The sequence below is a fragment of the Cetorhinus maximus genome, chromosome 9 (genome assembly GCF_964194155.1).
Source record: "Cetorhinus maximus chromosome 9, sCetMax3.hap1.1, whole genome shotgun sequence".
Classification (NCBI taxonomy): Eukaryota; Metazoa; Chordata; class Chondrichthyes; order Lamniformes; family Cetorhinidae; genus Cetorhinus; species Cetorhinus maximus.
In genome coordinates, this window is record NC_135887.1 from 95618369 (window position 1) to 95633118 (window position 14750).

The 14750-nt window shown below is 42.1% G+C and overlaps 1 protein-coding gene across 7 annotated transcripts in view; it reads left to right on the forward strand.

The window, feature by feature from the left end:
* mob2a (MOB kinase activator 2a) overlaps nt 1–3216 on the forward strand; it is a 226302-nt gene extending 223086 nt beyond the window's left edge. For all 7 annotated transcript variants that reach the window (XM_078549141.1, XM_078549136.1, XM_078549140.1 and 4 more), the window contains one exon: nt 1676–3216. In XM_078549141.1, coding sequence (XP_078405267.1) covers nt 1676–1941 — 266 coding nt within the window. In that variant the 3' untranslated portion in view covers nt 1942–3216. The remainder of the gene's footprint in view (nt 1–1675) is intronic.
* Nucleotides 3217–14750: the final 11534 nt, after the last annotated feature.

A 14750-nucleotide genomic window follows, 5' to 3' on the forward strand; every position in this document is an offset into this window, starting at 1 on the left:
ACCTATTCACAATCTATACTGATTTAGATGAAGAGACAAGGGGTAATGTATCCATTTTGCTGACAATACAAAACTAGGTGGGAATGTGAGCTGGCAGGGGGGAAGCTGCAAAGAGATATAGACAGGTTAAATGGCACCCTTTCTTCCCCCCCACCCCACTCCAAGGTAACAGATGGAAAACAATGTGGGGAAGTGAGAGGTTATTCAGTTTAGTGGTAATTTTTTTAAAAAGCAGAATATTTAAGCTGTGGAACCTCAGTATTGATGTTCAGAGAGATTTGGGTGTACTCGGAATCTCAGCATGCAGGTACAATAAGCAATTAGCAAGGCAAATGTCATGTTGGCCTTTATTGCAAGGGGATTTGAGAACAAATATAAGGAAGTCCTTGCTGCAGTTGTACAGGCCTTTGGTGAGGCCACACCTGGAGTACTCTGCAGTTTTGTCTCTATTTGGATATATTTGCATTGGAAGCAGTACAGCGAAGGTTCATTAAATTGGTTCCTGAGGTGGGTAGGTTGTCCTTTGTTGAGAGGCTGAGTAAATTGGGTCAGTGTTTTCTGGACTTTAGAAGAATGAGAGGTGATACTTATATTTGGGGCCAGATTTTCTGCCATGCAGGCAGAAAGCTCGATTCGGGGAAATCAAGTGACTTTGCATACCTGTTTCCATGAAAACAACCCCCACACGTAAGATTTTCGCTGAGGGCAGGGGCGTGATAAAGTCAGGCCTGCTGCCTCTGGAGGCAGGTAAGTGCTGAGACGAGCTGGACAGAATGCTTGCTTCTGCTCTGAGACTTTGGCTCAGTTTTATAAAAGGCTGTTAGGGCCCCTAACTCTCAACCTGCCCTGTGCCCCAGCCCAGACCTTGCCTGTGCCGTCCCCATGCCTGTGTGTGTTTTTTTTTCAAGGCTACACCAGATGACCCATCAGTTTCTTTTTTACTCTGGCAGCTGCAGCTTGGATTTTTGTGTTTAAAGGGCTGGTGGTTTAAATAACTTCAGTTCATGATACATAACAGATCTTATCCTCCCTTCAAGAGCATTTATGTCTCCTCCATAAATTTGTGACTCTCACAAGGCCCTTGGAACAGCAAAAATGCTGTCTGTTTGAACTCTGCACTAATTTCAAATGGTCCTGCTGAGTTCTGGTTTCCCACCTCTGAGTCACACCCCGCCTCCTTCCCCACAGGCAAAAATGGGATCTGCTGAAAATGGGGTGGTTCCGCCTGCCATTTTTAAAGGCCCCCAGAGCCAGCCCGACGACTCAAAAATTCCACCCTCAAAGGTTGTTTTGCCTGGCTGGGGAATCTAGAACATGGCATAGTCTCAGGATTAAGAAGTTAATCATTTAAGTGTGAGATGAGAAGAAATTTCTTCACTCAGAATTGTGAATCTTTGGATTTGTGTACCCCAGAAGGATGTGGATGATGCATCATTGAGTATATTCAAGGCTGAGGCCGACAGATTTTGATCTCCATGGGAATCTAGAGAAATGGGGAGCGAGAAAGTGGAGTTAAGGCAGTAGATCAAGCATGATCATATTGGATAAGGGAGCAGGCTCAAGGAACCATATGGTCTACTCCTATTTATTATGTTCTTATGTTGAGTGCCTAATCTCTTAACCATAAAGGCTAATTATGATTGGGTTCTAAATGTGTTTCTCTTTCTCATTGCAGGCAAAGAATTTCCAAACTCCTTTGAGTCTTTAGTTAAAAAGATCTGCAGGTATCTGTTCCATGTACTGACTCACATCTACTGGGCTCATTTTAAGGAGACTGTTGCATTGGAACTGCACGGACATTTAAACGCACTGTATATGCATTTCATGTTATTTATAAGGGAATTCAATTTGGTAGATCCCAAGGAAACGCTTGTCATGGAAGACCTGACTGAAATTCTCTACAGCAACGCAGCAGCACAGAACCACGTCAAGGAAAGATGAGCCACATGCAGAGGAAAGACATTTGATCATGAAGACTGTGGGACTTAACTGAAATGTGCAGGATCAAGTGTGGAATCTCATTTCACACTCTAAGTGCAGTGTTTACTTTTTAGGAAAGAACCACGTTTGACATGGGAAGATGCTTTCTAGAATGGTGGTACTGCCATTTTTAATATATTATGATATGTTATTAAAAAATGACTAACTTTGAAGTGGCATGCTGGCAAACATGCTCTGTTAACTGCTTCTCCCCTACTGAGTAGGAATGAAATGGATAAGCCTTGGTTTTAGCCCAGGAAAATAGAGGTTGGAATTTGTATGGTTATAATCTTGGAATACTGGAGCTATCATGTTGCTCTGGCAACTAATCAAGTATCTCTCAATTATTATTGCTTGGACCAGTTATGCACGACAGGAATAATTTTTCTTAGCACATTCTACGTGCAAGCTCCATAGTTATATTTTAAAAGAAAACTTAAACATGCAGCTTATAACAGTATTTTGGCTTGCATTCAGACCTGTGGGATGAAAATTATTTTTCCCTCATTAAGCAATTCTATACTCAGTTAACCTTGCAGATTAGCCTCACTCTAGATAAATAGTCAAAGGCAGTGCTGCTGGGGAGCAAATAGCATGTGAAGGTGGGCACTGCAGTCAGGCCTGGTTCAGTACCACATGAGGGCCTCTGCTCTGGCACATTTTAATGGTGAGCTCTTGTTGCTTCTCACCCTTGCTCAGTTATCTGGGAAATTTTCCTGATCGGGCAGAAAGGGGAAAGTCAGTCTGATGTTCCTTCAAAGGTAGCCACTTCAGGGTGTACACACATTTCTTTGTAAATACTGTTTAAAGTTGAGGTTGGCGTGCTGTATGTGAATGCAAATAGCAAGCTTAGTTTTTCCATCAGTTCATTATTGATTTATGATTTTTTTTCATTTTCTGTTATAATGCTTCTTCTAAGTTTAGCCAAGTAGCTCACCCTCAAGTTTGTTAGGAATTTAAAAAAGAGGGGGATTGAGGATCAATACAGATTTCCAATCTCGGTTGCCTCATTTTTGGTTTTAAACTGAGGGGCAGCACACAATATTTCATTTTAATTATCATTTTATTTAGAAGTGTAGGTTTTTTTGCTGTTTTAAGTTTTTGTGTTGAAACATGTTGCACTTGAACCTTGTTAGTTGTAGTCAACCTTGGTTTCCAGGTGTTTTCAAGCAAATTTATTTTGTTTTTGGCTTCATTAATATAAAATTGCAAATAAAAATGGTGATTATAAAACAATGAAGATTGTCTGCTGTAAGTAAGATGTATATGTTTCTGAAGTAAATATCTCAGAATATTCACTGCATGCTAAGCCTTAGACTGCTGAAGTTTATGATGATGGTGTCAAGGTTGGATTGTAGCCCTATATGCTAAAAGGTAAGAGTAATGAATTGATTCTGCACAGGAATCAATTGTTGGTATTCATATCAATCAAAGTTGGTATTTAAAACGATCCTCCTAGCTAAGCTACCTTCAGAGTGGATGAGATGTTGCTTATACCAAGGTAAACTAAAACATGTCTTCAAATCCTTTGTTTATTTTGAGTATTGAAGGGAATTTTTAAAGGAACTTTACATTTTGCTATTGAGCTCCTATCTTCAAAATGTCCAAGTTTCCTTTTTAAATGCCCTCCATAAATTCAGTATTCATGGGCAGCCTTCTTTAGAAGAGAAGAAGAAAGCAGTCTTGGTAAGTAAAGGTTAAGAGTTTTAAGGCATTTTTCTTTGCCAACACTGAAATGTGCACACCATTTAATAAATTCTTGAGTCAACTGTATGACGGGGCTATTTATACTTCGGGATTGGCTGAATGGAATGTCTCTTTCCAAGTTAAATAATATCATTTAAATAAAAGCAAAAAACTGCGGATGCTGGAAATCCAAAACAAAAACAAAAATACCTGGAAAAATTCAACACGTCTGGCAGCATCTGTGGAGAGGAACAGTTAACGTTTCGAGTCCAAATGACCCTTCAACAGAACTAAGTAAAAATAGAAGAGGTGAAATATAAGCTGGTTTAAGGGGGAGGGGGGTAACAAGTAGAGCTGGATAGAGGGCCAGTGATAGGTGGAGATAACCAAAAGATGTCACAGACAAAAGAACAAAGAGGTGTTGAAGGTGGTGATATTATCTAAGGAATGTGCTAATTAAGGGTAGAAAGTAGGACAAGCAAGGTACTGATAGCCCTAGTGGGGGTGGGGTGAAGGAATCGAAAAAGGCTAAAAGGTAGAGATAAAACAATGGATGGAAATACATTTAAAAATAATGGAAATAGGTGGGAAAAGAAAAATCTATATAAATTATTGGAAAAAAAGGGGGGGGAATCGGAAAGGGGGTGGGGATGGAGGAGAGAGTTCATGATCTAAAATTATTAAACTCAATATTCAGTCCGGAAGGCTGTAAAGTGCCTAGTTGGAAGATGAGGTGCTGTTCCTCCAGTTTGCGTTGAGCTTCACTGGAACAATGCAGCAGGCCAAGGACGGACATGTGGGCATGAGAGCAGGGTGGAGTGTTGAAATGGCAAGTGACAGGGAGGTCTGGGTAATGCTTGCGGACAGGCCGAAGGTGTTCTGCAAAGCGGTCGCCCAGTCTGCGTTTGGTCTCTCCAATGTAGAGGAAACCGCATTGGGAGCAACAAATGCAGTAGACTAAATTGAGGGAAGTGCAAGTGAAATGCTGCTTCACTTGAAAGGAGTGTTTGGGCCGTTGGACGGTGAGGAGAGGGGAAGTAAAGGGGCAGGTGTTGCACCTTCTGCGGTTGCATGGGAAGGTGCCGTGGGAGGGGGTTGAGGTGTAGGGGGTGATGGAGGAGTGGACCAGGGTGTCCCGGAGGGAACGATCCCAGTGGAATGCCGCCAGGGGGGTGAAGGGAAGATGTGTTTGGTGGTGGCATCATGCTGGAGTTGGCGGAAATGGCTGAGGATGATCCTTTGAATGCAGAGGCTGATGGGGTGATAAGTGAGGACAAAGGGGACCCTATCATGTTTCTGGGAGGGAGAGGAAGGTGTGAGGGCGGATGCGTGGGAGATGGGCTGGACACGGTTGAGGGCCCTGTCAACCACCGTGGGTGGAAAACCTCAGTTAAGGAAGAAGGAAGACATGTCGGGGGAACTGTTTTTGAAAGTGGCATCATCAGAGCAGATGCAACGGAGGCGAAGAAACTGAGAGAATGGGATGGAGTCCTTACAGGAAGTGGGATGTGAGGAGCTGTAGTCGAGCTAGCTGTGGGAGTAGGTAGGCTTGTAATGGATATTGGTGGACAGTCTATCACCAGAAATTGAGACAGAGGTCAAGGAAGGGAAGTGTCAGAGATGGACCATGTGAAAATGATGGAGAGGTGGAAATTGAAAGCAAAATTAATAAATTTTTCCAGGTCCGGACGAGAGCATGAAGCAGCACCAAAGTAATCATCGATGTAACGGAGAAAGAGTTGTGGGAGGGGGCCGGAGTAGGACTGGAACAAGGAATGTTCCACATATCCCATAAAGAGACAGGCATAGCTGGGGCCCATCCGGGTACCCATAGCCACACCTTTTATTTGGAGGAAGTGAGAGGAGTTTAAGGAGAAATTGTTTAATATCATTTAAATGCTGTGTGAAAGAAAATAGATCAGGATAAACAAATTCCCTAATAAAAACAAAGTGCTGGGAATACTTAGCAGGTTTGGCAGCATCTGTGGAGAGAGAAACAGAGTCAACAGAACGACAGACTCTCGTACTTGACTTCAACCATCAACTCTGTTTCTCTCTCCACGGATGCTGCCAAACTTACTGAGTATTTTTATTTTCCAATCTTCAGCAGCCACAGTATTTTGCTTTTGTTATTATAACAAATTCTCTAGTTGCCTCTTAGCTGGGCTACTTGATAGAACAATGTGGCAAGGAGATGGACCATTTCCCACAGTGCCTCATGGTTGCCCAGCCTTGAGTTGCTAGATCTGCTCGAAATTTATCACAGTTCGCACAACAGTAGTGGCACACAACACGATGAAGGGTATACTCAATGTGAATTCGTCTCCACAAGGACTGTGCGGTGGTCACTCCCGCCAATACTGTCATGGACAGATGCATCTGTGGCAGGCAGGTTGGTGAGAATGAGGTCAAATATGTTTTTCCCTCTTGGTTCCCTCACCACCTGCCATAAGCCCAGTCTAGCAGCTATGTCCTTTAGGGCTCAGTCTGTAGTGGTGCTACTGAACCACTCTTGGTGATGGACATTGAAGTCCCCCACCCAGAGTACATTCTGCGCCCTTGCCACCCTGTGTTTCCTCCAAGTGGTGTTCAACATGGAAGACTACAGATTCATCAGCTGAAGGGGGGTGGGTGGGGGGTCAGTACTGGTAATCAGCAGGAGGTTTCCTTGACCATGTTTGACCTGATGCCATGAGATTTCATGGGGTCCACATTCTATGTTGAGGACTCCCAGGGCAACTCCCTCCTGACTGTATAGCAGTGTGCTGCCACCTCTGCTTGGTCTGTCCTGTCGGTGGGACAGGACATAGCCAGAGATGGTGATTGATGGTAGTGTCTGGGACATTACCTGTAAGGTATGATTCCATGGGTATGACTGTGTCAGGCTATTGCTTGACTAGTCTGAGCTCTCCAATTTTGGCACTGGCCCCCATATGTTAGTAAGGTGGACTTTGCAGGGCTGAGTTTGCTGTTGTCGTTTCTAGTGCAGAGTGTCCATCCAGTTTCATTCCTTTTAGACTTTCTAGTGGTTTGATACAACTGAGTGGCTTGCTAAGCCATTTTAGAGGGCATTTAAGAGTAAACCACATGCTGTGGATCTGGAGTGACATGTAGGCCAGACCAAATAAGGATGGCAGATTTCTTTCCTTAAAGGACATTAATGAATCAGATGTGTTTTTATGACAATCGATAATGGTTTCATGGCCATCATTAGACTTCAATGCCAAATTTTTTTATTGACTTCAAATTCCGCCATTTGCGGTAGTGGGATTCAAACCCAGAGCATTACTCTGGGTCTCTGGGTTACCAGTCCAGTGACAATACCACTATGCCACCACCTTCCCCCCCCAATAGAAATTGAAGGGAAGGACTGGAAGAGACAATTATAGAAGACTGCTCTACGTTGGCACTCCCTTCTGATCTGGGTGTAACATTTGTTGGTTAGTGCACTGGTCAGACTGTTCTGCCTTCCTGATGTTTGTAAGCAGCAAGCTTAAAAGGTGGAAAATGAAATCTTGAAATCATGATTTCTTTAAATTACAGCAGGCTTTGTCTTGAATTTTGGTCTTTCCTCCAGTAACCCCAATTCTTCTTTGTCTTTGCTGCAACACAATTAAAAACAAAAACCCTGACAAAATGAGTTTGGGAATCCTCTTTCTAGATGTCTTTTCTTCTTCCTAAGATGAGCATCACCAGCAAGGTCAACATTTATTGCATGTCCCTAAGTTGTTGGTGAGCTGCCACCTTGAACCATTGCAGTCCATCTGGTGTCGGTACACCTACAGTGCTGTTCGGAAGGGATTTTGTACCAGTGACAGTTAAAGAACAGCGATATACTTCAAAATCAGGATGGTGTGTGACTTGGAGGGGACCTTGCAGGTGGTGATGGTCCCACCTATCTGCTCTCTTTGTTCTTCTAGGTGGTAGCGCTCCGAAGGTGCTGTCGAAGGAGCCTTGGGCAAGTTGCTGCAATGCATGTTGTAAATAGTACACACCACTACTTAAGGTGGTGGATGGGATGCTGATCAAGTGGGCTGTTTTGCCCTGGATGGTGTTGAGCTTCTTGAGTATTGTTGGACTCCATTCATCTAGGTAACTGGAGTGCATTCCATCACACTCCTGACTTGCGCCTTGGAGATGGTGGACAGGCTTTGGGAGGCGTTATCTGCTGCAGAATTCCCAGCCTCTAACCTGCTCTTGTAACTAGTATTTATATGGCAAGCACCTGGATGTTGTGGTGGGGGATTCAGCAATGGGGGTAATGCCATTAAATATCATGGGGAGATGATTAGGTTTCCTCTCATTGGAGATCATCATTGCCTGGTGCTTGTGATGAAAATGTTACTTACCACTTAATAACCCAAGCCTGAATATTGTCCAGGCCTCGCTGCATGTGTGCATGGACTGCTTCAGTATCTGAAGAGTTGCGAATGGCACTGAACACTGCAGTCATCAGCAAACATTCCCACTTCTGACCTTATGATGGAGAGAAGATCATTGATGAAGCAGCTGAAGATGGTTAGGCCAAGGACACCACACCAATATCCTGGGGCTGAGATGATTGGTCTCTAGCATCCACAACTGTCTTTTCTGCCAGGTATGACTCCAATCAATGGCAGAGTTTCCCCCCTGGTTCCCATTGACTTCAATTTTGTTAAGACTCCTTGGTGCTACACTGTCAAATGCAGCTTTGATGGAAAGGCCAGTCATTCTCACCTGATCTTTTGAATTTGCCCATGTTTGGACCAAAGCTGTAATGAGGTCAGTGGCCATAGAGGAACCTAGTATATTAGCCACTGGGTATGCAGTGACTGACTAATTTGTGATGTCACTGGAGTTGAACTCCATTGCATCTCACCTCAAGTATTATATCAATGTTTGCTTCCAGAAGCTTCTAATCAATATACCTAAAAGAATAATGATAAATCAATGAGGCATGCTGGTAAATGTACAGCGAAACCATGCATAATTGTTAGAAAGTTGCAGTAGGTCATGCTTCCCTTTCAACATACCAATTATTAATACTTAAGGAAATTTGTACTTCCAACTCCAGCTCAATTTTCCTCAGTACCATTACGCATTCACAGGAAATTCCTGGTGCTGTTGGCACTCTCTATACGTGATCACTTAAATATACTTGTTCAAAACTTGAAAACATTTAAAACTTTTTTGTGTATGTTTACCACAAGTAGGCACTTCCCTAGCCTGTACCGGCCTTGTTTTGTGCTGGGAAGGGGAAGGACAACAAACATCATCCAGGGTAAAGCATTCTGCTTGGTTTAAAAGCCCTCTTCCTCCACCATCAGTGTAATATGACTGCAGTGTGTACTAGCTACAGGATGGACTACAGCCACTGGCTTTAAAGCTCCTTGGAAACCACTTCCCACCCCAACGATCTCCACCACCTAGAAAGGCAACGGTGACAGGTGTACAGGAAAACCATCATCTCTCAAAAACAAAATGCTGGAAAAAGTCAGCAGGTCTAACAGTATCTGTGAAGAGAAAAACAGAGTTAATGTTTTGAGTCTGTATGACTTCTTCAGAGCAGAGCATCATCTCTGTAGTTCCCATCCAAATCTCATCCTTTGGTGGGGAAATATTAACATTCCTCCATTGTCGTTGGGTCAAAATCCTGTTAACAGCATGCAGACATTCATGGTTCAAGAAGAAGGCTCACCACCACTACCTTCTTGAAGACACCTCAGGCAGGCTAATAAATGTTCACCTTGCCAGAGATACCCACATTTCAAGAATCAAGCTGAAAATTAGTCTATTACACTTGCTCAAAAAAATATTCATAGTGATAGAATAAAGATTCAAAGATAAAATTCAGAAGTGGGAAAACATCTGTCCTTGCTAATATAATAGTCTACATTAAGTTTAATGTTACAAGCTCTATTGTTACCAGTTCTAATGGGAATATAGCCACAACATTAAGGAAACCATAATTTGGTATAGTCATAAAAGTTCTGAAGTGATAAGTTGTTCAATAGCATAGCTGTCCAATTAAAATTTACTCCAATTATTCTTTATAATCTTACAAACTTCCAACTTCCAAAGATGCCACATTGAATAGATAGTGATCCTAATCTTGATCATGCCATTAAGGGGAGGCAGTGATGGCAGATCAGATCCAAAGATCTTAATGAATACATATGTTAGAATTTCCTGCTTCTGCTCCAGTTTATACAGCCGAAATAAAAATCACCATTACTTTGGATCTTAAGAGAAAGACCTTACTGTAGAATAAGCCCAATCAATGCCTGTTCTTGGACACAAATGAGAAGTACTGGACAGCACAATAAAGCAGAAATCTGTCTGCTTTCTGCTTAATTTTGGTCATGCATACGGGTGCGAACTTTATTCTAAACTTACATGAGTGGAGGATGGGATGTTGGACGAAATTCTCTGGCACCATTTTGTGCCCATGTCAGCAGGGAAGCCTAGTGACCAGTATTGGAAGAGGCTGGTGAGAGGCCAATTTAAAGGCTCTGAAATAACAGGCATGAAACTTGCCTGCACTTCTTTGCAGCAATGCTACAATGCTGACTTTGGGATGTTGACTGCTGAGGACAATTGCTCTTATGAGCATCATGTCCATTTTAGCATCCTTCAACTCGGAGATTGGGCTGGTGCTGTCACCTCTACGCAGACACTTCATTTGAATTGCTATTTGTCAACGACCTACCCCTCAGCCTTCCTTGAGGCTGATAATAGGCTGAGACACTTATTGACATTTTCCAAAGAATTTCAGAATTGTCCCCAAAATGCCTCATCATTAATTGTCCCCTCCTTTTAATTCTGAACGTAACACAAATTTCCTCTCTTACCTCTCGGGTCCTTCCTCATGCCATATGACTTTGCACCAGTTGATATGAATAATTATGGAGATGACCTATGTAAGATGTATGGCACAAACAGCCCAACCAGCCTCAGTGCTTTCAAGCAGAATTTGCAGTGGATCTAAAACACTTAAAACTGACAAAAGAGACAACCTTACCTTCATCCCCTCAAACACCTTTCCTCTTTCATTTGGGAAGGATTTGCCAACATGAGCAACTCATACTTGTTTTTTCAAGTGTAAAAATTGTTTTCTCAAATACAGAAGAAATATTCTGAGCCATCACCCAGTCTGCAATTTTTATGCTTAAACAGGTAACTTGTGTTACTGTCAAAAGAGAAAAGGCTGTTGCCATGCTCAATGTGCACAAAGCAGCAAATGTTGCTTGTATCCAGGCAATGAAAAGTATCACAAAACTCCCGGCTGTGCAAAATGTCACAACATCCCAAGCAGTAGAAGTAGAGCTTTGCATAGTTCATGACAAGAGAATCTCTTGCTTTAATGAAGCTCAAGGAATAGCACCAGATCTTTTGATTGGGTGCTTTACCGCCTACTGGACTCGGTGTTGAGTTCAACAGTTTCAGATCCTAAACATTGCTCCCATCTTTTCAGACAGCAGTTGTAATGATTGGGCTTCTGTCATTTTCAGCTCCTCTAAACCCATCTTTTTTTCTTTACTTGTCCCATTACCACCCCTTTTACCCTGCAGCATCATCCCTCCTTTGTCATTTAACCCCTCCTGCCTTCCATTCCATTGCACACCTTTTGTTCTTTTCTCCCCATGCTTAAAACCTGATGCATCTCTTGACATTTCCTAGCTCTGGTAAAAGGTAATCAACTTCAATGGTTAGCGCTCTCCACAGTTTCTGCCTGACCTGTTGTGTATTTCCAGCATATTCTGTTTTTATTACCTGAATTGACCTACAATGAGAGGCTATATAAATTGAGCCTGTACTCTGGAGTTTAGAAAAATGAGAGTTGCTCTCATTGAAACATACCTGATCCTGAAGGGGCTTGACAAGATAGACACCGAGAAATTGTTTCCCATAGGCTGAGAAACCTGGAACAAGGGGGGTGGGTTTGGGTGGGTGGTGGTTGGGAGAGGCAGTGGGGGTGAGGCACAGCTTCCAGATAAGGTGTTGATCGTTTAGGACTGAAATAAGAAATTTCTTCACTCAAAGAATCTTTAGAATTCACTTCCCCCAAGGGTTGTGGATGTGCCATCATAGGATATATTCAAGGCTACGGTAGGCCAATTTTTGATCTCAAGGGACTTGGGGAGCAGGTTGGAAAATGGAATTGAGGCAGAAGATTGACATGATCGTAGAGAATAGTGGAGTAGACTCAAGGGGCCGCATGGTTCACCCTGCTGCTATTTCCTATGTTCTTATGGAACAACCTTGCCAATCTTCTGCTTTCAAATGTCTTTGTTTGACAACATGAATAATATTTATACTTTTGTCTGCCCTTTGCTTCCCACAAATTTCTCTCCTCTGACCTCATTTACACTTATTAATAATACTCTGAAAATATATTCATAAAGCACTGCATAGCCCTGCTTCAGACAGAGACATAAAATGAAAATGTTAAACTCTAAAATGGCTGAGTCATAATTGTCCCCAAAAGTTTTAGATGTGACACACAATTCAGTAACTTGCAGTTGATCAGTGAAGTAGGATAATTGATTCACAGTAGAAGTATTGTAGGCCCCCTTGGATGGTGAGCACTAGGCTCTTCTTGTGCATTAAAGGAGCACTTAATTACACTATGGAAATGAACACAAATGGAGCATACTAAGGGGAAAATATATTTTTAAGTCTATTCAATTTTTCTTTTCATTTTTGCTTTCTCATTCTCAGCCTAGATAACAGGTTGAAAACTTGCTAAAGTTCTTACATTGCCATTCTACATATCTGCAAGGTGGTGCACAAGAGTAAGATGCAGAAAATTGATAGGGCACATTTTCAATTTTTGTTCTCTCCAGTACTTGGGCATCAGCCTATAATTCCTCCTGTTCATCATCTAGGAATTTCAGGAAGAGGCATAGCTCTAGCCACTGGAATTAATGCTGGAATTTTTAAAAACAAGTATGAAGGATGTAAATGGAAATTAAGACTCAAGAGCAGTGATGCATGAGAAAATAATGAGTATTGAGGCCAATGTCATTGTTCGTCGGTTGTTTCATTATGTCCCTAGTCTAACCAAGTGTTCCTAACTTACAAACGCTTTCACCAGAAGATTACAGAAACTGTCTGGAAGCATCCTGTCTCAAAATACCAATACCATCTGGATATAGTACCCAATCAATTGTCACTTCTCAAGGAAATCATACCCTGACATGAATCAGTGCCTTCAAGAGAGAGGAGAAGGGAAAAATGAATATGTTTCAAATGCTTCAATTCACAGGACGCTTTTCAGTATTTTCAAGGCATGTACGGGCACACAAGCTATTTCCAATTACTGTTTACAAAAGAAACCAAGAGCCTGAGGATAGAAAATGACTTCCCAAGTTTGTGGAATGTGCAGTTAAGCAATTTTAAATGACAGGGAGCTATTAATGCCACTGATTATTTACAAGTGGTTTGCAATAAGTACATATATTCATGTGAAACTCAGGAACACTCCAAACAAGTTTAAACTTATAGAACATACTACACAGCTATTAAGGCAGAAACTGATTAACTGACCCTTTCTAGACATGAGACTATATTAATAATTCACAGCACACAGTTTCCTGCCATCCTTATAAAACTTTAAAGTTTAACAGAGCCTATTTCCTCTTTTTTTTGAGATCATCAAAACAAAAATGAGGGTAAGTAATTAATTGATGCTCAATTGCTAAGCTGCTGGAGGTTGAAATCCATCATGGCAATAATCCCAGCAGAGCAAAATTACAAAATGGAAGTTCACCTATTGTGAATCCAGCCTAACTGACTGATAAAATAAACCCACTGGGGTCTCCCTCTGAAGGGATGTTTGGTGTGCCTGGACATGGAATGAATAACCAAATGGCCCTGCAAAGCATACACTGACTGAGTAGAGGACTGAGTGTCAGGAAGATATGGCTTCACAGACACTCCTGAGTTCAGAGGAAAGTGCCTCTGATGAAAACTCAAAGGGATGATTGAAACAAAAATCCGTAGAAGTCTTTTTTGAAACCTGACAAGCGATTATTTGTCATTTTAATAACACAAGACTTATTCTTTCGTTTCCTTTCTCCTTCTCATCAATCCTGTTCTAAAATCCTTGTTAGGAGTCAGTTATCTTCCAGCAAATCACGCAACTGCTCATTATTCACATGTAAACCTAAATAGTGAAGGAGGGGCAGGATTGGCAGATAGTTGAGGGAGGGATAAGATTGGCAGCTCAACATTCCAGGATATAGAATCTTCAGGCGAGACAGGGGAGGGGGTAAAAGAGGAGGACGCTTTGCATTATTAATTAAGGAGTCAGTTACTGCAGCAAAGAGAGATGATATCTTGGAGGGGGCATTGAATGAAGCTTTGTGGGTAGAGCTTAGGAATAAAACAGGGGCAGCCACATTGTTAGGTGTTTATTATAGACTCCCAGATAGCGGGAAATTGAGGAGCAAATATGGGCACAATTTGCGGAGGTGTGTAAAAACAATAACAATAGGGTAATTATATTGGGTGATTTCAATTTAACCAACATTAATTGGGATAGACATAGTGTTAAGGGCTTGGATGGAGTGGATTTCTTGAAATGTGTACAGGAGAACTTTTTAGGTCAATTTATGTAGAGGGTCCAACAAGGGACGGCATGGTGCTGGACCTAATTCTGGGGAATGAAGCCGGACAGTTGGCTGAGGTGGTGGTGGGTGAGCATTTTAGCGATAGCGACCACAACATGGTACAATTTAAGTTTGTTATGGACAAAGAAATAGACAAGTTGCAAAAAAATGTTTTGGATTGGGGGAGAGTGGAATTTAGTAAAATAAGGCAGGATCTGGCCAAGGTAGACTAGGAACAGCTACTTGTGGGGACATCTACAGAGGAACAGTGAGGGGCGTTCAAAAAGGAAATGGGGAGGGTACAGGCTCAACATGTTCCCTCTAGGGTGATAGGAAGGAGTAACAAGCCCAGAGAACCATGGATGACCAGAGATATTCAGGATACGATGAGAAGGAAAAGAGAGACTTTTAGCAGGTACAAGGGAAGCAAATCAGCGGAGATATTAGTGGAGTACAGAAAGTGCAGGGTGGAGCTTAAGAAAGCAATTAGGA